Here is a 25,114-nt window from a genome sequence, read left to right as displayed (position 1 = left end):
CAGAGCACTCTCCTGGGAGGGACGGGGGCGGGGCTAAACATCGATTATTACGGTCGCATGCATCTGTGCCGCATCAGGGACACCCGAATCGCGATGCACCGATGCAGCGATTAAATTTGACACCCCCTAGTGGGCAGGGCTTTTTTTTCAGCGGGATCAAGGGGGAACGCAGTTCCACCACCTCCAGCACTGAATGTCTTTAACCTCTTCCTTTCCCGCCATCCTGGGAGGCCGTCGTATGATGTCCTCTGCTTCCCGGCAGCTAGGGGGTTTGCACGCGCCACGTCACTCGGGAGCTGATGCATGTGCCTGGCGGCTGCAATGTCCGCCAGGGACCCGCGATTGCTGGTTACAGAGCCATGGACGTGGTTCTGTGTGTGTAAACACACAGCTCCACATCCTGTCAGGGGAGTGGAGACCGATATTGTCTTCCTTGTACATAGGGACACTGATCGGTCACCTCCTCCAGTCAGTCCCCTCTTCCCACAGTTAAAATCACTCCCTAAGTAACACATATAACCCGTTGATCGCCCCCTAGTGTTCCCTGCCAATGACATTTATACAGTAATCAGTGCATATTTATAGCACTGTTCGCTGTATAAATGCCAACAAAAATCGCAGATAACCGCCTTTACTAGTAAAAAAAATAAAAAAATATCAATCTATCCCCTATTTTGTAGGTGCTATAACTTTTGCGCAAACCAATCAATATACTCTAGTTAGGTAGGTGCTAGAGTGAGGATATTCTAGCAGAGTAGGTAACTTAAAGCAGGCCCAGCTGGTTGCTAGGCCTGTTTGTTTTCATTCTGGGCTGGGAGTGACTCGGGGTAGCAGCTGGTGACTCACAGGCAACATCACTTCTTTCTAGGGCTTACTAGAAAGATCTGGAAGGAGAGGAGAGGTGGAGCTGCCTGGGGTGTTTTAGGGAGCTCTGACCAATCCCCAACCTGGCAGGGGGCAGACCTCCTTAAATACCTGGGGTCAGCCCATCTGGGGAGGAGTTGTCGGGTGGAGAAGCTGGATTGAGAGGGTGTGGAGGCTGTCGGGGCCCACGAGGAGCTCCCCAGTCTGGGGGGGGGGGGTGACCCTGAGCTGGGGCTCGGGTGCATCCAGGAGGAGTAAAGAGATCCTGGAAGGATAGGCACATGAGAGAGCAAGTAGAGGACAGTGTGAGAGAACACTTCTAAGAGTCTCCAGGGAGGACTACTGGTCGCAGCCTGGAGGGCTAGTGAGTAGGCACCGTCGGGAGGACTGGGGAGGCACGCCTAAGAGAACTGGAAGATTGCAGTTTGAGATGGGTGCCGAACCAGAAGAAAGGACTGTGGGAAGGACAGTGGAGAGAGGTCATTGCAGCCAGGCTAACTGGCGGGACCTGAAGAGAGCTATCTGGGAGTGGTAGCTCATTGGTAGATTCATTACACACAGAGTCATATATATCTGACTTTTTGATTTTCAAATTTTTGGAGATGCACCTGAATATAGACAAAACATAAGGAAAACGGCACAGTGAAATAGTAACACCTTAGTACTTGGCTAAGAATGTCTGCTGCACTCCAAATGTTCCCATTAATATGATGGTTACCTGTTCCTGCTAAAATTGGCCAGATTACGAAATGATGATCGAATTTCTATGGCTAATTAAATAGGAACATTATTTAGAGAACACAACCCCTCTAAGATTGTTTTATCTGATTATCTGATTTCAGGATAAATGGGAGCAGCTTGTCCAAGATAAGCCAGTGGAACTCTTCCATCATGTCAGCCTCATGACACTGGACACCATCATGAAATGTGCCTTCAGCTATCAAAGCAACTGCCAGACAGACAGGTAGAACAAAACTTTGAAGACTGCAAACTCTCACCTGTAATATTCAAATACATTTTGATTAAGGTGTTCTCAAAAAAAAGTGTTAACTTATTTAAAAACGTATTTTAAAAAAAAAATGTCAAGAGATTTCAATCATAGTAGAGAAGCCAAGAATGGAGTTTTATGGAGTCTATGGGGTTGGTCATGTATTGCTGTGTACACACGATCGGAAATTCCGAAAAGAAAAGTCCGATGTTAGCTTTTGGTTGGAAATTGCGAGCAGGTTCTCTATTTTTCCGACGGAAAAAATTTCTATTGGAAAATCTGCTCGTCTGTATGCAATTCCAATGCGCAAAAAAAACGTGCACGCTCAGAATCAAGCAGAAGAGCCGAACTGCCTATTGAACTTCATTGATCTCGGCTCGTCGTACGTCTTGTACGTCACCGTGTTCTTGGCGGTCAGAATTTCCGACAAGATTTGTGTGACCGTGTGTATGCAACATAAGTTTGAGCCAACATTTCGTCAGAAAAAATCCATGGTTTTCTTGTCGGAATTTCCGATCGTGTGTATGCGGCGTTAGAGTATAATGCCATGATTTTTTAAACATTAATTTCTCAACAGTCACCTCTTCCTGCATTTTTGCTTGCACATGATTGGATGATGGAAGTCGACAAAGCTTTCCCTTATTTGGCTTATGTAGCTCTCTTTGCTTTTTTTTTTTAGCTCTAGAGCAAATGCCCTTGCAGAGTGCAACTGTACCTGCAAAATGCACAGTCTATTTGCCTTTAGTAAATGAACCCCAATGTGTTGCAAGTGTTTTGAAATGCATGTTAAAGTGGAGGTTCCCCTAAAAATAAACTTTTATCATTGCATTTCCCACATTAATGACAATTAGAATCAGGTGGTTTTAATAAAAAAAAAACATCCGTACGTACCGTTTGCTATATGCGTTCTCACCGGCACTTCCGGGTACGATGGTGGGGATGGGCGTTCCTAATTGATGGACAGGCATCCGACCGACGCATACATCGCGTCACAAGATGCCGGAAGAAGCCGAACATTAATGTGGGAAATGCAATGATAAAAGTTTATTTTTAGGGGAACCACCCCTTTAAGGAATGTTTTTTATTTTGTTTGTTTATTTTTTATTGTTTTGTGGTTGGACTGGATGGACTTGTGTCTTTTTTCAACCTGACTAACTATGTAACTATTTAACTATGAATTAAAAGTAGTTGGGCTCTTGCTGTAAAACACAAAATAAACCCCACATGGATGCACGTGTAGAAAAAAAAACAAAAAACATGTCGACAAGCATTAACTCATGTGTGTTTAGCGCACACACTAAATGCAATTTAAGTGATGTTAACCTCCCTGGCGGTATGATTATGTCTGATTTTTGAATGTCAAAGTGGTACATTGTTTTGTCTAGTAGACATCCCGGGTATGATAAAGTTTAACCACTTGAGACCCGCGCTATTTACAAAAGACGTCAACAGCGCGGCTCTCAAGTGCCAATTGGATGTCTTTGGACGTCATTTAAAAGCATTACCCGCGCGCGCCACTGGGGGGCGCGCAGCGGGTAAACACTGTCCCGGCGCATAGCTGGGAAGCCGATGCGTGTACCTGGCGGCCGTGATGTCCGCCCGGTACACGCGATCGTCGGTAAGACAGCAGGGACGTGGAGCTCTGTTTGTAAACACAGAGCTCCACGTGCTGTCAGAGGAGAGGAGACCGATCTGCGTCTTTTGTACATAGAGACACAGCATCGGTCACCTCCCCCAGTCACCCCCCTCCCCCCACACAGTTAGAACACACCCAGGCTACACATTTAACCCCTTCCTCACCCCCTAGTGTTAACCCCTTCACTGCCAGTCACATTTATACAGTAATTAGTGCATTTTTATAGCACTGATCGCTGTATAAATGTGAACAGCGCCAAATTTGTGTCAAAAGTGTCCGATACGTCCGTTGCAATATCGCAGTCCCAATAAAAATTGCAGATCGCCGCCATTACTAGTAAAAAAAAAAAAAATCATAATTCTGCCCCCTATTTTGTAGGCGCTATAACTTTTGCGCAAACCAGACGCTTATTGCGTTTTTTTTTTTTTTTTTTACAAAAATACGTCGAAAAATACGTATCGGCCTTAACTGAGAAAAAAAATTGTTTTAAAAAAAAAAAAATGGGATATTTATTATAGCAGCAAGTAAAAAAAAAATATATATATTTTTAAATTGTCGCTCTTTTTTTGTTTATAGCGCAAAAAATAAAAACCGCAGAGGTGATCAAATACCACCAAAATAAAGCTCTATTTGTGGGGAAAAAAGGACATCAATTTTGTTTGGGAGCCACGTCGCACGACCGCGCAAATGTCAGTTAAAGCGACGCAGTGCCGTAAGCTGAAATTTCGCCTGGGAACGAAGGAGGTTTATGTGCCCAGTAAGCAAGTGGTTAAAACACAAAATCATAAATTATAATATAATAAATAGCTATAAATAATTATAGCAAATATTAATATAATAATAATACATTTTATTCAATAATGTAATTAAATCAAAAACACTGATATTTGCTCAGTCGCAGAATCGTCGCTGTCGTCACTTTCGATGTCTGATGGCGAATTTTCCCATGAATCGCTATCGCTCAATTCTGCAAGTGATTCTAAGGCCACTTTCACCTGGGGCAGTTGAGGTGCGGTGGCAGTATAGCGATGCTAAAAATAGCGGCACTATACCGTCGGAATTGCCGCGGGATTCGGCCGCTAGCGGTGCGGTATTAACCCCCTGCTAGCATCTAAAAAAGGATTGCGGGCGGTATTACCGTGGTTTCCCATTGTTTTAAATGGGAAGGAGCAGTGAAGGAGCGGTATACACACCGCTCCCCTCACCGCTCCAAAGATGCTGCTTGCAGGAGATTTTTTTCTCTCCTGCCAGCGCATCCCCTCAGTGTGAAATCCCTCGGGCTTTCACATTGTGAAGGCTGGGGCAGGAGTTTTTCAGGCGGTATTTAGGCGCTATTTTTAGCGCTGTACCGCCTGAAAAACTCCTCAGTGTGAAAGGGGCCTAATTCACTATCGCTGTTTTCTAGCTGGTCTAAAACCAGCTAAAGGGACACTTGTTGGTTGCCATGGACCATCTCAAGTTTCCAGGCAGAAAGAACAGTATATATAATATTAAAATACAGGCAGGGCACTGGACAAACCACTAGTCACAAAACAGAAATGATTTGATACAGTAATGTAATCTACAGATTACAGTGTACTGTATGTGTAATGTGTTTTGCACTTTTTTGAATCTGCCACCGGGCTCCGCCCCCATACGTTGCGACGCTCGCAGGGAATGGAGCCCGGAACAGTAATACATCAGGCGGAGGATCTGGCAGGGAACACAGCGGGAGGACATAGCAGGATCCTGGGGACAAGGTAAGTAACCTGGACCAGAGTACTCCGATGCAATCCCGAGTGTGGCTCGGGGGTTACCGCTTTTGGTAATGAAAATTAACCCCGAGCCACACTTGGGAATACCGCTAAGGAGATGAATTCAGCCTCAATGTTACACAATGTTAATATTTCTTATTTTTTCCCTTTTTTTCAAGTGACAATGACTACATTAAGGCAGTTTATCAGCTGGCCTACCAGGTCGATAACAGGTTCCGCAACTTATTCTATCAAAGTGACACCATTTATTACCTAAGCCCCCAGGGATTCCGCTTTCGAAAAGCACAAAGGATAGCACATCATCATACAGGTAAGATTTTGGATTTACTGTGTGTGTTTTTCTATATGTGTGTGTGTTTATGTAGCGCTATCTCCGTAGGAGCCATTGGTTTTAACTGGTTCTTCCCCAAACAGTACAGAGAGTAGCAATCACACAGGCAACAATCCATTCACTCTGGTTCGATTACACAGTCTAGGGCATGTCTTTTTTTTATCTATTGCTTGCAGAACAGGAGAGGGGTACGAGGCATATGGGACACTCCAAATGCTTAATAACAGTTGACAAATGACTCCCTACTCTCAATAAAGACAGTGCAATCTAGCTCTTACAGCTGGGGATCATGAGTCTGCAGAACAGTTAGGCCTCGTACACACGACCGAACATGTCTGCTGAAACTGGTCCACTGGAAGCCTGTCCGTCGGAGATGTTCGGTCGTCTTTACGACTTACCGGACATGTCCGATGGACCGCCATCCCTCGCATGCGTCAAAGTGATTAGACGCATGCGTGGAAGCATTGACCTTCCAGGGTTGCGCACGTCGCTGTGTCATCGTCGCGGCGACGGCGCGGCCACGTCACCGCGCTGTCTGTCCACGCGGATTTCGGTTTGATGGTGTGTACAACCATCAGACCGAAATCTCTGAGCGGACATGTCCGATTAAAACGATCCTGCGGACCGTTTTCATCGGACTGTCCGCTCGTCTGTACGGGGCCTTAAAGCCTCATAGCTGGCGACCATGAGGTAGCTCCAGAATAGTTAGAATCTGACAGCAGGGGATCATGGGAATTATTGCAGAACAGTTGAAGTCTCTACTCACAAATCCCAGAAGAGACATCTTCTCAGGTGTGATCCACTAATAGCAAAGCTCTGCAGTTAAGGCGGCCATACACGGTTCGAATTTCGAAAGAATTTTCTTTCGAAAATCATATGAAAGAATTTTCGTTCGTATTTCGCACCGTTAGTGGGCTGCAGCAACAGCCAATTTTCGCACGGCAAAAAATTTGAGAAATCCGACATGTTGGAATTTTTTTGGAAAAACAAACAATTTTCTGATCAATGATGGGAGAATCGTGCGAGAAATGTAATAGAAAAAAAAATGCGCATGTGCAAGAAAAGAATATTCCCGGGGAGAAAAGAATATTCCCGGAGAGAAACGAACATTCCCGGCAACATGAATATTTTGTCGGCCGAATTTCGAAAATCAATGGTGGCATCATCAGATCACAAAAAAAACGAACTTTCTGATTTTGAAAAGAAAATTTGTTCGAAATTTCGACTGTGTATTTACCTCCTCCCTGATCACCTTCTGTAAAGATAAAACACCTCTATAGGTGGCGCAACCCATGCAAGGTATGGACCACGGCACAGCCGTCGTATTTTATGTAGTTTACGTAAGTTGTACGTGAATGGGGCTGGGCGTAGGTTATGTTCACGTCGTCCGCATTGAGCCGTCGTATCTTAGGGAGTATATGTGACGTGATTCTGAGCATGTGCGCGCATGCGCCGTTCGAATGGCCCTTCATTTACATGGGGTCACGGTTAATTTAAATGTAGCACGCCCACTACCTGCCTACTTTAAATTAGGCGGGCTTACGCCGGCCCATTTACGCTATGCCGCCGTAACTTTGGGAGCAAGTGCTTTGTGAATGCAGCTCTTCCTCTCAGAGTTACGTCGGCATAGCGCATATGAGATGCGCTACGCCCGCTGAACAATACGCAGAGCTACCTGAATCTGGCCCGATGTATCTGAGGAGGCCTGTGTTGAAGTAAAGGTGAGAAATACTGCCTGCACAGTTGCACAGGTCATAAAGTACTACATGGGCCATTGGAAGTGCATAGGTGACTTTGTGGACAAAATGAGATGTATAGCCGTGTAGCACTAGCCCCGAAGAAGCTGCTGGTTTGATTTGGGTGGCACGTTACCTCTGCCTTCTCGCCGTCTAGGGTACTGGATGAGAGCTGTAATAAAGTCAATGTCCACACAACAGGTGTCTTTTCTGTGCTTTTATTACCAAGCCGGGTAAAAACTATAGAAGTAGAAGTAGGTGAAGGGATGGAAGAAATGGAAATGGTGGATTCAGCGTTAACTGGCGCGGAAAACAGTCCTGCTTCCAATGATAAACCTCTTCACCACTCTAGTCAGAGTGGGTATAGTGCACCTGGATAGGCCTCTCTCACCAGCCTAGCAGACAGAGTGTCACTCGGAGCTTTAGGTTAACCTCCCTGGCGGTATGATTCTTTCAGAAAAAAGATGCTGAAAGCGGTACCATTATTTGCAAGGAAATTTGGCGTTTTATACTGTAGGCCTGTAATCCTTATGAATAACTCACTTAAATCTGACCAAACCAGAGTCTAATAGGCATCCCGGGTATGACATTTTTTTAAAAACAAAATTATAAATTATAATATAATAAATAATTATAACAAATAATAATATAATTCTAATAAAAATTATTCAATAATGTAATCAACTCAAAATCACTGAAATTTGCTCAGTTGCAGAATTGTTGCTGTCATAATTTTTTTTTTTTTATGACGAATTTCCCCACAAATCGCTATCGCACAATTCTGCAAGTGATTATAATTTATTATCGCTGTTTTCTAGCTGATCTAAAACCATTTTTGACATAAAGGGACACTTTTGGTTGCTATGGACAATCTACAGTTTGCAGGCAGAAAGAACAGTTTTTATTATATAAAAGAACATGTAGGACACTGGGCAGACCACTAGGGACAAGGGGGGTGTATTTTTTACATACAGTACTGTAATCTATAAGATTACAGTATACTGTATGTATAGTGTTTGTTTACCTTTTTGAATTTGGCGCTGATCTCCGCCCCCGTGCGTCGTAACGTCGCAGGGAACGGAGATCGGCGGCACAGGAGGTCCCGCTCACTCACACAGCGCGGTGGCATCGCTGGATCCAGGAACAAGGTAAGCCAGCGCGTGCTGCAGGCTCTGCATAGCTACCCAGAGCGTGACTCAGGGTTACCGATTTTGGCACAAAAAATCCACCCCAAGTCACGCTCGGGAATACCGCCAGGAGGGTTAAAGTCTCTGCCACAGACCTTCCTAAAGGTGGAGACAATCTCGGTCCAAAATCCCTCTCAACTGGATTCAGCACCGCATCTCCTTCAAATAGCTTCAATTGCATCAATAACTGACAGGCGACCACCGTCCAGCCTCTCAGGTACGAAGTGTTCTTCGATGAGCAGATAGGCCTCTCTTGCGACACCCGCCTCGTGCTCTGTGCCCCTCAGACAGGTTCTCCTTCAACCCGCTTCCTCCACTTTGGACAGACAGCACAGGACCACTTGTAAATCTGTAGACCCAGTCTGCTTACTGAGCCTTCTAGGTAAATTAATGCTCCGGACCAACGTGGTCCCGGAGCCAGGAACACAGTAACACCTGCACACACCCCGGCCAGGAGGGCCACTTACGGAGGTGGTGGGACCACTGCCCAGGTGGAGGGCGTGGGGCAGCGACAACCCGAACCAATGGCGTCTGCCCCTTAAATACCCCTCCTCAGAATGCACAGCGAGGCGATCAACCCTCCTGATTGGCTGCCGAGGAGAAGTATCCACACGACCCTGATTCTACTGCTGCCCCCTACCCTCTGGGGGTGACTGAAGTCCCCAGACAGGAGGATAGGCACACAGCACAGCCAGGGCTGGAACAGAGGCCCCAAATTTAGCCAAATTAACATGGTCAGAGCCAATTAACTCTCTGACCTCCTTCTAAATTTACAACAGCACCTGCTATAAAAGTAGCCAGGCGCTACAGCCGTTTAAAGCGGAGGTTCACCCATAGAGAACACATTTTCCCCTTTTTGTCTATGGGAATCGGCTAGTTGTTTTAAAATATGACCTGTACTTACCGTTTACGAGATGCATCTTCTCCGCCGCTTCCGGGTATGGGCTGCGGGACTGGGCGTTCCTTCTTGATTGACAGTCTTCTGAGAGGCTTCCGACGGTCGCATCCATCACGTCACGATTTTCCGAAAGAAGCCGAACGTCAGTGCGCAGGCGCAGTATAGAGCCGCACCGACGTTCGGCTTCTTTCGGGTACGAGTGACGCGATGGATGCGACCGTCGGAAGCCTCTCGGAAGACTGTCAATCAAGAAGGAATGCCTGCTCCCGAAGACCCATACCCGGAAGCGACGGAAGAAGATGCATCTCGAAAACGGTAAGTACGGCTCATATTTTAAAACAAATAGCCGATTCCCCTAGACAAAACGAGCATGAAGCTAAGGGGAAAAGAGAAAAGAAAAACGAATTGGGTGAACTCCCGCTTTAAGACAAGGTATGGGATTGGCTCTATTGGTGCTGGTAACATTAAATTGTATCAAGCTGGTAAAGACGATAGAGTCTTTGCCGGGATGAAGTTGGTCTTGTGTGGTAAGATCTATCTATCTATCTATCTATCTATCTATCTATCTATCTATCTATCTATCTATCTATCTATCTATAGATTAGTGAAACTAACATTTTTCTTTGCATTCTAGATAAAGTAATCAAAAACAGAAAAGAATTGCTAAAATGTGAGAAGGAATTGGACAAAATCAGCCAAAAAAGACATCTTGATTTTCTTGATATTCTACTGTGTGCAAAGGTCAGATGTTAGAAGTAGTGTGATTGTTAGATGTGTATCGTATGTATCGTTTATGTATTGCATTCCCTTAGGCCCTTTCACAAGGGCTTTCCGATCAGGTCCACCTGTCAGTTTTTCAGGCGGACCTGATTGGATCTTGCAGTCTTCCCTATGAAGCGGCGGATGTCAGAGGGCACATGTCCGCTGACATCCGGCGCTATCTCATCCGATCCTGCTCGCAAAATCCAGATGGATGATGGTCCTATTTTCCATCTGTCTGACAGATTGCATAGGATCGAATGAAATGGCACAAGCGATCCATTTCCACCCGATTTCCCCATAGAGGCGAGCAGGACTGTGTCTGTTCTGTATAGCGGAGCGGCCAGGACCTGTCATCTGCCTGCTCAGCTCGGACCGATCCCCCGCTGAGCAAGCGGAATTCCTTTCCACGGAGGCGCCCCTGTAAAAGAGGCCTTAGACCAGCCATACACAGAGTGAATTTCTTTCCTGCAGTTATGAGTTTTCAGGCCTGCAAATCGCTCGATTTCCCCAGTGTTGATGCGGGAATCCCTCCTGCCAGGCCATTGACAGTGATTATCGGAAGACGCTATAGCAGCCGCAAGCGGTAATTGCAAAAATAATCCAGCAGGCTGGTTGTACCCAAGTTGATTGATCAGTCTACTTGGTACATTTAGCCTGCCAACAGTTAGAATCCCAGCTGGTCCCTGCTGAATTGGCGGAGATTCGAACCGTGTATGACCGGCCTAATGTCGTGTACACACGTTCGGAATTTCCGATGGAAAAAGTAAGACGGAATTTTTTCATCGGATGTTCCGAACGTGTGGGTGCCCCATCTGACCTTTTACTTCCGAAATTCCTACGGACTTAGAAAGAGAACATGCTGGGCTGGATTCAGAAAGAGATACGCCGTCGTATCTCCGAGTTGCGACGGTCGTATCTATGCGCCTGATTCATAGAATCAGGTTACGCATAGATATCCCTAAGATCTGACAGGTGTAAGTGTCTTACACCGTCGGATCTTAGGCTGCAATTCCAGGCCGGCCGCTAGGTGGCGCTTCCATATTATTACGCAACGAATATGCAAATGAGGAGTTACGCCGATTCAGAAACGAACGACCGCCCGGCGCTTTTTTTTTACGTCGTTTGCGTTCGGCTTTTTCCGGCGTATAGATACCCCTGGGTCTATGAGGCGCAGCCAATGTTAAGTTAGGCCGTCGTACCTGCGCCGAGTTTTGAAATGTTTACGTCGTATGCGTAAGCCGTTCGCGAATACGGATGGACGTAATTTACGTTCACGACGAAAGCTATGACGTCCTTGCGACGTCATTTAGAGCAATGAACACTGGAAGATTTTACGGACGGCGCATGCGCCGTTCAAGTAAAACGTAAAAAACGCGGGGTCAAGGGAAATTTAAATAAAACACGCCCCCTACATCCCCATTTGAATTACACGGCCTTACGCCGCAACACATACGCTACGCCGCTCTAACTAAGGGCACAAGTTCTTTGTGAATAAAGAACTTGCGCCCAAAGTTAGAGCGGCGTAACGTATCGTATCGGAGATACGTTACGCGGGCTGGACAGATACGCCAATGTATCTGAATCCGGCCCATTCTCTTTTTTTTACGACTGAATTTTTTTTACCTGAAATTCCGTTCGTATGGATGCAATTCCATTGGAATAAAAACCATGCATGCTCAGAATGAAGTCGACGCATGCTCGGAAGCATTATTTGGTGTGACAGTGTGTATGCAAGACAGCTTGAATGGAATTCCGGCGGAAAAACTCGTCTGAGTTTATTCCAATGGAAAAAACATCCGTGTGTATGCGGTCCAAAAAACTGTCTTAGATTCTGATTGGATCTTGAAGAAGTAACAGCATCTGTTGTGCTTTACCCCTGTTTTCAAGCTCCCTGGGTTAGATTGCCAGCACTGGGCAGTTGTTCTAATTGGCCTAAATGGCTGCCCCTTCTTCTGTTTAATGTGCAATAAAATAATTGTAGTGTTTTATAAAATAAAATAAATCATTGTTGACAACTTTATAGTTCTGCACCAACATTGATGTGCCTTGTACGAAGAAACAAGTACATTTATTATAGGCCTTAAAGTGGATGTAAACCCAATTTTGTTTTTTGATGTCACAATGTAGAGCAAAGGATTTCCTATCATCTGTGCCCAGTCTTGCCACACAGAGTTAATCCAGCTCTAAGCAATCCTCTTTTATTGTTCAGTGAAATAAAACGGACTTACAGATAGAGGGCCAGATTCAGGTACGACTTACGCGACGTATCTTCTGATACGCCGCGTAAGTTCTGGGATGCGCCGTCGTATCTATGTGCGTGATTCAGGAAACAAGATACGCCTGAATTTTGGCTTGATACGACCGACGTAAGTCTCCTACGCCGTCGTTTCTTGGGCGCATATTTTCGCTGGCTGCAAGGGGCGCTTCCATTGATTTACGCGTCGAATATGTAAATGAGCAAGATACGCCGATTCACGAACGTACTTACGCCCGTCGCAGTAATCTACGCACGTTTACGTAAGGCGTACGTCCGGCGTAAGTTTACCCCTCATAAAGCAGGGGTAAGTCATGTTAAGGTATGGACGTCGGAAACGTCGGAACAGCCGTCGTATTTTACATCGTTTACGTAAGTCGTACGTGAATGGGGCTGGGCGTAGGTTACGTTCAAGTCGAAAGCATTAAGTCGTCGTATCTTAGGGAGTATATGCAACGTGATTCTGAGCATGCGCGCGCATGCGCCGTTCGTACGGCCATTCATTTACATGGGGTCACGACTCATTTTAATACAACACGCCCACTACCTGCCTACTTTGAATTAGGCGGGCTTACGCCGGCCTATTTACGTTACGCTGGCGTAAATATGGGAGCAAGTGCTTTGTGAATACTCAACCTGCCTCTCAATGTTACGTCGGCGTAGCGCATATGAGATGCGATACGCCGGCACAAAGATACGACAATGTACCTGAATGTGGCCCAAAAACTTTAGTCCGTTCCACCCCCTTGCTGTGAGTGACAGGTTATTTACATATCTCATGCACTAGCCTGGAGACAGGCATTATTTTTTATTTCCCACCCCCACTCCTTTTCTGAATTCATGTGGTTACTTTTCTGGATTTTGACTGGATGTTAGTGATCATAGCAGAATTTAGTGTAAGGAATACATAGGAAAAAATGCATGTTGACGGAGTGTAGAGGTGGGTGGGGAGTCTAATGGCATCACGACTCCACCCACCGAGCTCCAGACAACAGATCCACCCACAGAATCTGCAGTCTTTAAGTTCTTATAACAGACAGAGGGGAGACATTTGACAGGTAATGATACATGCAGGAGGCATCTATATCCTTATAGATCAGCACTATGGCAGTAGTTTAGAAAGGATGAGAGGGGGTTTACATCCAATTTAATTCCTTTCCTGGAAAGGTACATTAATGGATAGAAACAGATGTAACTGCATATAGATAAAGTAAAAAAATAAAAATGTAAATGTGTTAAATACAGTTTTTAGCCATCTTTCAACATTCTCCACTTCTCCATGCTAAGTAAGAGTTAGAAGCTCAAATGCAAATAAATGATGGCTGTGTGTTTTTAGGATGAGAACGGTCAGAGCTTGTCTGATAAGGACCTACGCGCAGAGGTGGACACCTTCATGTTTGAAGGACACGATACAACAGCCAGTGGGATCTCCTGGATATTCTACTGTATGGCCAAATATCCAGAACACCAAGAAAAATGTCGGGAGGAGATCAGTGAGGTGCTGGGAGATCGGGACACCATGGAATGGTAAATAAATGATATTTTTTACTTTACTTTAAACCAGGGCTTTTTTTAGGGGGAACTTGGGGGAACTTAGTTCCACCACCTCTGGCTCAGACCCTTTGGTGCCCGCTCACCACAATCACTTGTAAACACAGAAAAGGGGTAGAGAAAGGAACCTAAGTGCAGTATTAAAGAGGTTCTTTTAATGACACATTGTAAAAAACACACTTACAAGAAGGTAAGGAAAGAAGGCTCATCTGTAACATCCTGTAGTCCTCGTCCCGGATCCATGGGCTGCTTTAGAAGAGAAGAAAGCAGATTGTGTGGAGTCTTCAGGCCTGTCCTGTGGCCTTCAGGATGTAGTCTGTTTCAGCCTCACAGGTCACGTGACAGGTCACGTGATTACTTCCCAGGAACACTTCCGGGAGGAGGGTCAAACAGGGAGAACAAAGGCTGATTGGGCTACGCGCTCGGAGCCACTGCTCCTTCTATTGGCCTGATGGTGAGCTATAGAGGCTGGTGCTTTTATGCTTATGTCGGTGAAGTGGGACTACAGGTCCCAGCGTGGCCCAAGATAGCAGCAAACTAACAAATAAATATGATGGCATAAGTAGAAAAGCTGGATAAAATACTATAAAAGACGTGTAAAAAACAAACAAAAAAAAAACAAAAAAAAAAAAAACATGTATATAAAAACTGGGGTGTATAAGAACCAGGATAATTAAACATATGTATGTCATAAAACTATAGCGAATATACACATATATATATATACATATACACAATACATAAAACATGGGGCCAACAGAGAATATATGTAAAATGAATATATATATATATATATATATATATATATATATATATATATATATATATATATATATATATATAAACATTAAGTATATATTAAAAATGCAAAAAATAAATAAATAAAATAGAAAAAGAATAAAAACATGTTTGTATGGATTATTAGAAGGGACCTATTCAAGAATATATATATATATATATATATATATATATTTTTATAACACATGGGGAGGATGCTCAGAAGCCTACAGCACCTGGTATTCCCAGGCGGTCTCCCATCCAGGTACTAACCAGAGCTGACCCTGCTTAGCTTTCGAGATCAGGTGCTTTCAGGGTGATGTAGCCATGGGTGATCACATACCCAATTAATACATGATTAAGATCAGCTAGAAAACTGACAAAATATCACTATAATTGGGTAACACCAAAGGATTATAAAATATAGGCAAAATTAGTTAAAAGAAGAAATGCTAAAACCGTAGTTGTAATTATTACAGCTAATTATTATGATACTTACTATGGTAGCAAATCGGACAGAGGAACTCAGTACAGGTAAGGGACATGGGGTAATTAGGTGATTTGCCACACATAGATATATATATATATATATATATATACATATATATACACATAAACAATACACTACGCTGTGCAAGGGATACACATAGTGGGTGTGCATACACATATGCATGCACGTGTACACATATAGGTATGCATCTAAATGTGTAGAAGAGGCGCGATAGATGCACACTTACATACACAAAATACACACATTAGCATATAAGGGAAGGAAGGAGGGTAAGACATATCTACACAAAATAAAAATTGAGTTCACAACAATGTGTGAACCTCAATCTCCTCGTTCAACCTCCCAGGGGCAAGAGTGCCCAGGGAATATATCCAATAAGTTTCTTGCTGACACAGGCGTTTGTACCGTTCAGCGGCAGTGTAGATGGCAGGGATGGACTCAACCACCCACACCTTGAGACCAGCTGTAGATTGGTCATGGTGGGTGAGGAAGTGCTTAGGAACACTGTGGTGGTCACGGCCCTTTTCGATAAACCGCCTGTGCTCGCCGAAACGCGCCCTAAGTGCCCTAATTGTCCTGCCGACATAAAAGAGCCCGCATGGACAGGTGAGGCAGTACACAACAAACTCTGTAGAACAATTATAAAATTCCTTAAGGGTATAACTTTTCCCTTTAACGGAAAAAGTTTTTTGACCATGGTGTATAAACTGACAAGTCAAACAGAGTGGTTTTTTACACTGGTACATCCCTCTAAGGGGTATGAGTACTAGTCGTGATGAGATGGGTTGGACTAACTTATTTTTACTTTTACTGGGTGCGATTTTGCTCTTTATATTTCTACATTTTCTGTATGCAACTTTGGGTTTTGTTTCAATGGTAGTTATCAAATGAGGGTCCTCAACTAGAATGGGCCAGTGTGCCGCTAAAATCTTTTCCATGTTTTTGTACTTGTCATGGAACTGTGTAATAAAACGTGTGGGAGGCTTAGTAACAGGTGGTGGAGTTCGTGGGCCTGTAGTTGGGTTGCGATAATTGTTAAAAGCATCACTAATAAGTGCGTTGGGATAACCTTTCTCTAAAAACTTCTGGGAGAGCAATTGGCCATGGGCCTCAAAATCGGAATCTTTGGTGCAATTCCTACGTAGGCGACAGAACTGACTGCGGGGGATGTTATTAACCCATCTAGGATGGTAACAACTCTTGTAATGAATGAATGGGTTCCCTGCTGTAGGTTTGTTGAAGTTGTTTGCATAGATAGACCTTGAATTTTGCCACGAGAAAGGTACTAAGAATGCTAGGGTATGTGGGTCGGCCACGTGGGTAAAAGATAGGCCCAAAGTGTTTAAATTGCAATATTGCACAAAGCCAGCGATATCATCAGCTGTGCCATCCCAGATGATCACTATGTCGTCAATATATCGACCATAGTACACCACCTGGGCGGCAAAGGGGTGGTCAGCTGCAAGGTACATGCTCTCCCAAAACCCCATTGTGAGGTTGGCATAGCTGGGGGCAAAGTTTGCCCCCATAGCTGTGCCATGGACTTGTAGATAATGTGTTCCATCTGACTCAAAGTAGTTATGTTTTAAACAGAACATTAGGGATTCTAGTATAAAATTGATTTGTCTGGAATTAATTAGGGGATCTTTGGCCAAAAAATGTTCGGCGGCCCTCAAGCCTATCTCATGGGGAATTGATGTGTATAGAGATGACACATCAAGAGAAAGCCACCAATAGTTGTCTTCCCAGGTGTAATGTTTAAGCATCTCAAGCAAATGAGAACCATCCTGTATGTAAGAGGGAAGATCTTGTGCTAAGGGCTGGAGAAATTGATCGATATAAATAGAAAAGCCACTAGTGACACTATACACGGCCGCTACTATAGGGCGGCCAGGGGGGTTGGTAAGATCTTTATGGACTTTGGGTAAATGATAAAAATAGGGGACTTTATAAAAATTCTTAATTAAAAATGTGGCTTCAGATTTTGAAATAATATTGTCCTTGAGAGCTCGGTCAGCAAGGTTCATAGCTTCAAGGGCAAACTGAGAGGTGGGGTCACTAGGAAGTGCTGAATAGGTCTTAGTGTCAGACAATAATCTATGTGATTCACGGGCATAGTCAGTTCTATCCTGAATCACTAGATCAGGCCAATAGAAGGAGCAGTGGCTCCGAGCGCGTAGCCCAATCAGCCTTTGTTCTCCCTGTTTGACCCTCCTCCCGGAAGTGTTCCTGGGAAGTAATCACGTGACCTGTCACGTGACCTGTGAGGCTGGAACAGACTACATCCTGAAGGCCACAGGACAGGCCTGAAGACTCCACACAATCTGCTTTCTTCTCTTCTAAAGCAGCCCATGGATCCGGGACGAGGACTACAGGATGTTACAGATGAGCCTTCTTTCCTTACCTTCTTGTAAGTGTGTTTTTTACAATGTGTTATTAAAAGAACCTCTTTAATACTGCACTTAGGTGGCGCTTCCTTTCTCTACCCCTTTTTTGTTTACCACAGAGTCAGCTCTCTGAGGACAGCAGCCGCCATTGAACAGCCACATCACCTGCATTTTTAACCATTGAACTGCCTGTTACTACTATTTCCAATGGACTAATCACCATACTCCTACCCATATATGTACTTTGTATCTGTGCTGACAGTTACATCTCCTATTGTATACTTGTAAACACAGAAGTGACTCTGTGTGTAACCCTCCTGAACTCTGCACTCTATATGTAATGCAACCCTGGTATTTAATGCCCCTTTAAGACCCTTCTACTGTTTGTGAAATCTGAACGGGGTCGTGGTTGAGTTCCTGCACCTATTTTCTGCGAAAAAAAGCTCTGCTTTAAACTGATGGACTACAGTTATATTTAGGGAAACTGATTATAAGAGAAACATGAAGGCCACCATGACTGACCACTTTTAAGTCGCTGAACTCCTAACAGATACTGTGCATCCGGAAAGTATTCACAGCACTTAATGGGGTTGTAAAGGTAATTTTCTTTCCCTAAATAGCTTCCTTTACCGTAGTGCAGTCCTCCTTCACTTACCTCATCCTTCCATTTTGCTTTTAACCACTTCCATACCGGGCACTTATACACCCTCCCGCCCAGACCAATTTTCAGCTTTCAGCGCTGTTGCACTTTGAATGACAATTGCGCGGTCATGCAACACTGTACCCAAACTAAGTTTTTATCATTTTGTTCCCACAAATAGAGCTTTCTTTTGGTGGTATTTGATCACCTCTGGGATTTTTATTTTCTGCAAAAAAATGACTGAACATTTAGAAAAAAAAACGTTTTTTTTTTGGTTTCAGTTATAAAACATTTTAAATAAGTACGTTTTCTCCTTCACGGATGGGCACTGATGGTACTGCACTGATAAGGTGGCACTGATGGACACCGATGAGGTGGCATTGATAGGCACTGATGATGGGCACTAATATGCGGCACAGATGGGCACTGATAGGCGGCACGGATGGGCACGGATAGGCAGCATGGATGGGCACGGATAGGTGACACAGATGGGCACGGATAGGTGGCATGGATGGGCACGGATAGGCGGCATGGATGGGCAGGGATAGGCAGAATGGATGGGCACTGATAGGCAGCATTGATGGGCACTGATAGGTGACATGGATGGGCACTGATAGGTGGCACGGATGGGCATAGATGGGCACTGATAGGTGGCACTAACGTACTAATCGGACCGATTGAACCACTGCTGCTTCCAGCATTGTAGCAGAGTCAAACCCGTCAGGGTTCAGCCACCCCCCCCCACCGTCACTAAATGTGTGGCTAAATAATACTTATAGAGGTCTGGGAAGGCCAATCCCCCCCCCCCCCGTACTGCGGGTCAAATGAGCGTGCTTAATTTAATTCTAGTTTGTTTGCCCATTTAAATGCAGAAAACATACCATGCAGCTGTACAAAAAACTTTTATGCCCCGTACACACGATCGGAATTTCCGATGGGATAAAATCCGATGGAATTTTCCGTCGGAATTCCGTTCAAGCTGTCTTGCATACACACTGTCAGACCAAATTCCGACCGTCCAAAACGCGGTGAAAAATTAATTTCAATGCTTCCTAGCATGCGTCGACTTGATTCTGAGCATGCATGTTTTTTTCTCCGTCGGAGTTCCACACAGACGATCAGAATTTCCGATAGGATTTTTTTCCATCGGAAAAAAATAAAACATGTTCTATTTCTAAACTCCGACAGAAAAAAGTCAGATGGGGCCCACACAAGGTCGGAATATCCGATGAAAAAATTCCATTTGTGTACAAGGCATGCACAAGGCATTAGGCAACCATTGTGGAGAATTTCTAAACATATACAAACATTTATTAAATTTATACGTCCTAGTAGGGACAGGGGCAGCACTTCCCATACCTTGAATTATTTCCTAAGCTCCTGTATTACTAGATCGGAATTTCAACATTCGAAAATCTCCCACCTGTCAAGATATTACTATACCAAGGTACCGTATATACTCGAGTATAAGCCGACCCGAATATAAGCCGAGGCACCTAATTTTACCACCAAAAAATGGGAAAACTTATTGACTTGAGTATAAGCCTAGGGTGTCCATCTGAATGCCTCACTGTGCCTTACTGTGTCCATCTGCATGCCTCACTGTGCCTTTTTTTTGTTTTTAATTTGCATTACTTTTTTTTGTTTTGTTTTGTACAGCAAAAAATAGACCCATCTGTGATTAAATGCCAACAAAAGAAAGCTCTATCTGTCTAAAAAAAAAATGATAAAAATTTAATTTAGGTACAGTGTTGCATGACCGCGCATTGTCAGCGCTGAAAGATGAAAATTTCCCAGGGCAGGAAGGGGATGAAAGTGTCCTGTATTGAAGTGGTTAAATGATTTATTTTTCTATAAACTTATAGGCCCAGATTCACAAAGGATATACGACGGAGTATCTCAGATACTCCGTCGTATCTCTCAGAGTATCTATGCGACTGATTCATAGAATCAGTTACGCATAGATAGCCCTAAGATCCGACAGGTGTAATTGTTTTACACTGTCGGATCTTAGGATGCAATACCGCGGCCGCCGCTGGGGGGAGTTTGCGTCGTAAACCAGCATCGGGTATGCAAATTAGGAGTTACGGCGATCCACAACGGTTTTTCGTGTTCGCTACGTCGCTGCTAGTCTAGTTTCCCATCGCAAATTTAGTCGTCGTTTTGGGTGCCCTATCTTTACACAGCACACGTATGTGCTGTATAAAGTATGGCCGTCGTTCCCACGTCGAAATTTAAAAATTCACGTAGTTTGCGTAAGACGTCCGGGAATACGGTGCCGTTCGAAAAAATGACGTCGGTTCGCGCAAAGCACGGCGGGAATTTCAGAACGGAGCATGCGCAGTAGGTCCGGCGCGGGAGCACGCCTAATTTAAATGGCCCTTTGAATTACGCGGGCTTACGCCGGAGGCCGCCAGCGTAGGTTTTCATTGCAAGTGCTTTGTGAATCAGGCACTTGCGATGAAAACTTGCGGCGGTGTAACGTATCTACGATACGTTACGCCGACGCACTTCTACGTGAATCTGGCCCATATAGTATGTGTTTTTAGAAAGGTATTAGTGAAGCATAAAGAGAAATTGATGCCTAATATGTGTTGGTTGTTTCTAGAGATTGAGGAGTTGTTGAACTCCGTGGCTGTTTATGGTGTGATTTGCTGTGAAACTCTTTTCTTTCTGGGAATTTATTGCACATCAAAAATTAATGATCTACATTTACTTTGTTCATTTTGTACTAGGGACGACATTGGAAAGATACCTTACATAACTATGTGCATTAAGGAATGTTTGCGTCTTTATCCTCCTGTTCCCGGTATTGCAAGGAGGCTGACCAAACCAATTACTTTCTGTGATGGGCGGAGCCTTCCAGAAGGTAAGTTTATCATTTTTGCATCCTCAGGCTAGGATTATACCCAAAATGTAGAAGTACAAACAAAGAAATAACTACTGTATATGTGTATCTGCCACGAGATGATAAGCGGTCTTCTCTCTCCTGCCGCAAGATAAGAGGGACAGGGGGGGTTGGTGCTGACGAACAAAACAAAGTCAAGTATTCTCTTCTCTCTCCTGCCGCGAGTTTCTAAAGGTGGGGGGGGGGGCAGACGGGAATAAAAAACAAAGTCAAGTATTCTCTTCTCTCTCCTGCCACAAGTTTCTAAAGGTGGGGGGGGTCAAACGAAAATGCCTGTACCCCCTGATGGCGGCCCTGGTTTTGTAGCACATACACCACTGGGATATTGAGTTCAACTCCCACTTGGGACACTTGGGTTTTTCTGGAGGCTTATGCTGCGTACACACAACCTTTTTTAATAGTCTAGAAAAAATTACGTTTTTTTCAATCCGATTATTGTTAAACCGGCCTTGCCTACGCACGACCGTGAAAAAAAAAATGCTCTAGCAAAGCGCGGTGACGTACAACACATACGACGGCACTATAAAGGGGAAGTTCCATTCGGATGGCGCCACCCTTGGGGCTGCTTTTGCTGATTTCATGTTGGTAAAAGACGTAAGTTTGGTGCTGCTTTGGCCGGGGGGAGGGTAGGAGTTTTGCCTTTTGGCAAGTCATTTTGTTGGGTCCGACCCACTAGTCCTGTGACATATAAAAGGGACCATGGCCTAGAGCCCAGGATTCATCAGTGTGTGTGGAACCAGAAGGATGCTGCTTATCACTATAGGAATGCCAAGCTATCGGAACCTGGGATTGATCCCAAAGACACTAGTGCTGGGATGTGCCTCATAAGGATTTACACTTGCCTGAGAGCCTTGGAAGGACTATGAACTCTGAAAAGCAAAATTTTTAGGTATGCCAGGGCAGCACTTCACTTCTAGTGTTAGGGGTCCAGGAAGTATCATGTCTTGCCTGTTGGACTGTGAAATTTTTATTTTTTCACTTTTACAAGGTAAAGCGTTTGAAACTCTGTCCCTGCCTGGTCTGAAGTTACTGAAAGGGGTGTATTGTAAGTAACCGGCACACATGGTTCACCGAGTGGGTCTTAAACACATTGGAGTATGAAGACATCCGTGTGGAGTGGAATAGTTTGAAGATATAAGTGGTTACCCAGAGTAACAGAAGTTTTACAGCAGCCTGTCAATTGCGTGTACCTGTCATAGGTGGCAAGGCCGCTAGCAGTGAGGGTGATGTTGTCGGCAGTGGCGTAGCGTGGGGGGTGCAGGGGGTGCCATGGCCCCGGGGAGCGATATTTAGGGGGCGCAATTTCAAGCCAGTGTGTGTCACATTGGCTGCATCCTCCAGTCAATTAGTTATTATTCTAATCTTTCCTCATAGCTGAGCTCCTCCATGCCTCTTATCAGTTTGGTTGCCCTTCTCTGCACTTTCTACAGTTCTCCGATATCCTTTTTGAGAACTGGGGCCCAAAACTGAACTGCATATTCCAGATGAGGTCTTACTAATGATTTGTACAGGGGGGCAAAATTATATCTCTCTCTCTGGAGTCCATACCTCTCTTAATACAAGAAAGGACTTTGCTCGCTTTGGAAACCGCAGCTTGGCATTGCATGCCATTATTGAGCTTATGACAGGGTTTGACAAAATTTGTTTGAATCTAGGAGCCAGCTAAAAAAGTTAAGAGCCAGTTTTTTTTTTTAGTATTAGGGTACTTTCACACTGGGGCATCGCAGGCGTTGGTCGTGGCGCCCGTAAATGGGCAGGGGTGCTTTAGGATCGGTGTATTCACCGCTCCTACAGTGCACCAAAGATGCGTCTGGCAGGACTTTTTTTTACCGTCCTGCCAGCGCACTGCTCCAGTGTGAAAGCCTTTTGGTGTTTTTATATCAGAGTAATAAAAATAACATTTGTTCTATCCTATACAGGTTCACTGATTATCCTGAGCATTTACAGCATAAACAGATCAACCATTTTCTGGAAAGACCCTGAGGTGATGTAATGAGCAATAATATTCTATTTTAACGCATTTCTCTTCATCTTCCAGAGCAGTAGGTTCACCAAAAGACTAGAGATGGGCGATTTTGGCCCCCAAAAAAATTGGCGTTAAAAAAACCAAAAAAACTCTATTCATGATTCGAATTGTGTGTTTTTTTTTTTCCTGATGGACACCGCGCCGGTCCTAAAGAGCTGCAGGCAGGTGTTTTAAGGAGAGGCTGCGGCTTCGGCCTAGTCCGCCGCGATCCTGGGAAAAGGCCGTGGCCTATGCCGAACCTGCGGCCTCGCCTAAAAAATCCTGCCCGCAGCTCACCGCGATCCTGGGAAAAGCCCATGGACTAGGCCGAAGCTGCGGCCTTGCCTAAAAAATCTGCCCGCAGCTCACCGCAATCCTGGAAAAAGGGCGCAAGGTCATGGCTTCAGCCTAGTCTGCGGCGTCCGGCCTTGTGGCCTTTTCCCAGGATTGCGACGAGGAATGACAAAAATTGAGTGACAAAAATTGGGATAAATCATAACCTGGCATCTATCAGGTTTCTAATGCTGTTTGTGTCCCTATTGGGTACATTTCCTCTCTCACTGTCACGGTGGCCTTAGGTTTTGCCCTATCTTATGGAGTTAAGAATTTCAATGTTCATTTAAGATATTATCAAGGTGCCTTACACATTCCTGAAAGATGATCTCTGAATATTTTGTGTCAATTAGGTGTTTGACCCACTACGGTTTTCTACAGAGAACACATCAGATAGAAACCCACATGCCTTCATTCCATTCTCTGCCGGCCCACGGTAAGAAAATATCATCTCGGTTATCCAACTGCTGTATGTTGTCATGAGATTCAGCCCCCAGTGGAACTGTACTCTGTAAAATGCTAGTCAGGTACAAAATAGGCTCCTTCAGTTGCGCACAGGGATGCGTAAACTTTAGGGGGGCTGAAAGTTTTTTTTTTTTTCATTGCCTGCTAATTTAATTTGTTTTTGCCTTTTTGCCTTTTTTTCTTTGCAATATATTTTTGTTTAATTACAAAGTAAAAACTATTTTACAGTACAAATAAAAAATGCGAAACACATTTTGTGACCAGATCAGTACTATGGCCATATATCATGGTTATTTTCCAATTAGGTACCAAATACAGTACAACATAGTCCAAGTGAGCAAGATGAATATTGATAGCCTGCAGGCAGAATTTTTTTTAGATCAATGATAAAAAAATGAATTGCATGTTCACTAGACTTCATGGACTCAAGGTGTACAATTAACTACTTAAGCCCCGGACCATTTGGCTGGCCAAAGACCAGGCCACTTTTTGCGATTCGGCACTGCGTCGCTTTAACTGACAATTGCGCGGTAATGCGATGTGGCTCCCAAACAAATTTGACTTCCTTTTTTTCCAACAAATAGAGCTTTCTTTTGGTGGTATTTGATCACCCCTGCGGTTTTTATTTTTTGCGCTATAAACAAAAATAGAGCGACAATTTTGAAAAAAACAATTTTTTTTTTACTTTTTGCTATAATAAATATCCCCAAAAAATATATAAAAACATTTTTTTTCCCTCAGTTTAGGCCAATATGTATTCTTCTACATATTTTTGGTTTAAAAAACGCAATAAGCGTTTATTGATTTGTAGATGCTATAACTTTTGCGCAAACCAAATAGGGGATAGTTTTATGGCATTTTTATAGGTGTAAGAAAATAGAACATGTTTTACATTTTTCCTATGGATAAAAAAACTATAGAAAAATCTGATCGTCTGTATGGAACTCCATCGGTCAAAAATCCACGCATGCTCAGAATCAAGTCGACTCGTGCTTGGAAGCATTGAACTTCTTTCAGCATTGGGCCCACACACCATCAGTTTTTCCAATGAAAACAGTCCAAACCGATCATGTGTTCGCGGCTTAGGACTTTGCATTTCTTAAAATACAACAAAATATAAAAATTAT

The 25,114-nt window shown here is 44.1% G+C and overlaps 1 protein-coding gene across 1 annotated transcript in view; it reads left to right on the top strand.

Moving 5' to 3' along the window:
- LOC120945951 (cytochrome P450 4B1-like) overlaps positions 1–25,114 on the top strand; it is a 46,462-nt gene that overhangs the window by 20,840 nt on the left and 508 nt on the right. The window contains exons 5-11 of the mRNA XM_040360548.1: positions 1,707–1,828; positions 5,401–5,552; positions 10,029–10,135; positions 13,747–13,937; positions 21,012–21,145; positions 23,104–23,168; positions 23,876–23,958. Coding sequence (XP_040216482.1) covers positions 1,707–1,828; positions 5,401–5,552; positions 10,029–10,135; positions 13,747–13,937; positions 21,012–21,145; positions 23,104–23,168; positions 23,876–23,958 — 854 coding nt within the window. The remainder of the gene's footprint in view (positions 1–1,706; positions 1,829–5,400; positions 5,553–10,028; positions 10,136–13,746; positions 13,938–21,011; positions 21,146–23,103; positions 23,169–23,875; positions 23,959–25,114) is intronic.

This window comes from Rana temporaria, chromosome 7 (genome assembly GCF_905171775.1).
Source record: "Rana temporaria chromosome 7, aRanTem1.1, whole genome shotgun sequence".
Classification (NCBI taxonomy): domain Eukaryota; kingdom Metazoa; phylum Chordata; class Amphibia; order Anura; family Ranidae; genus Rana; species Rana temporaria.
The sequence above is the reverse complement of the archived record's forward strand: the minus strand, read 5'-3'. Positions and strand labels throughout refer to the sequence as shown.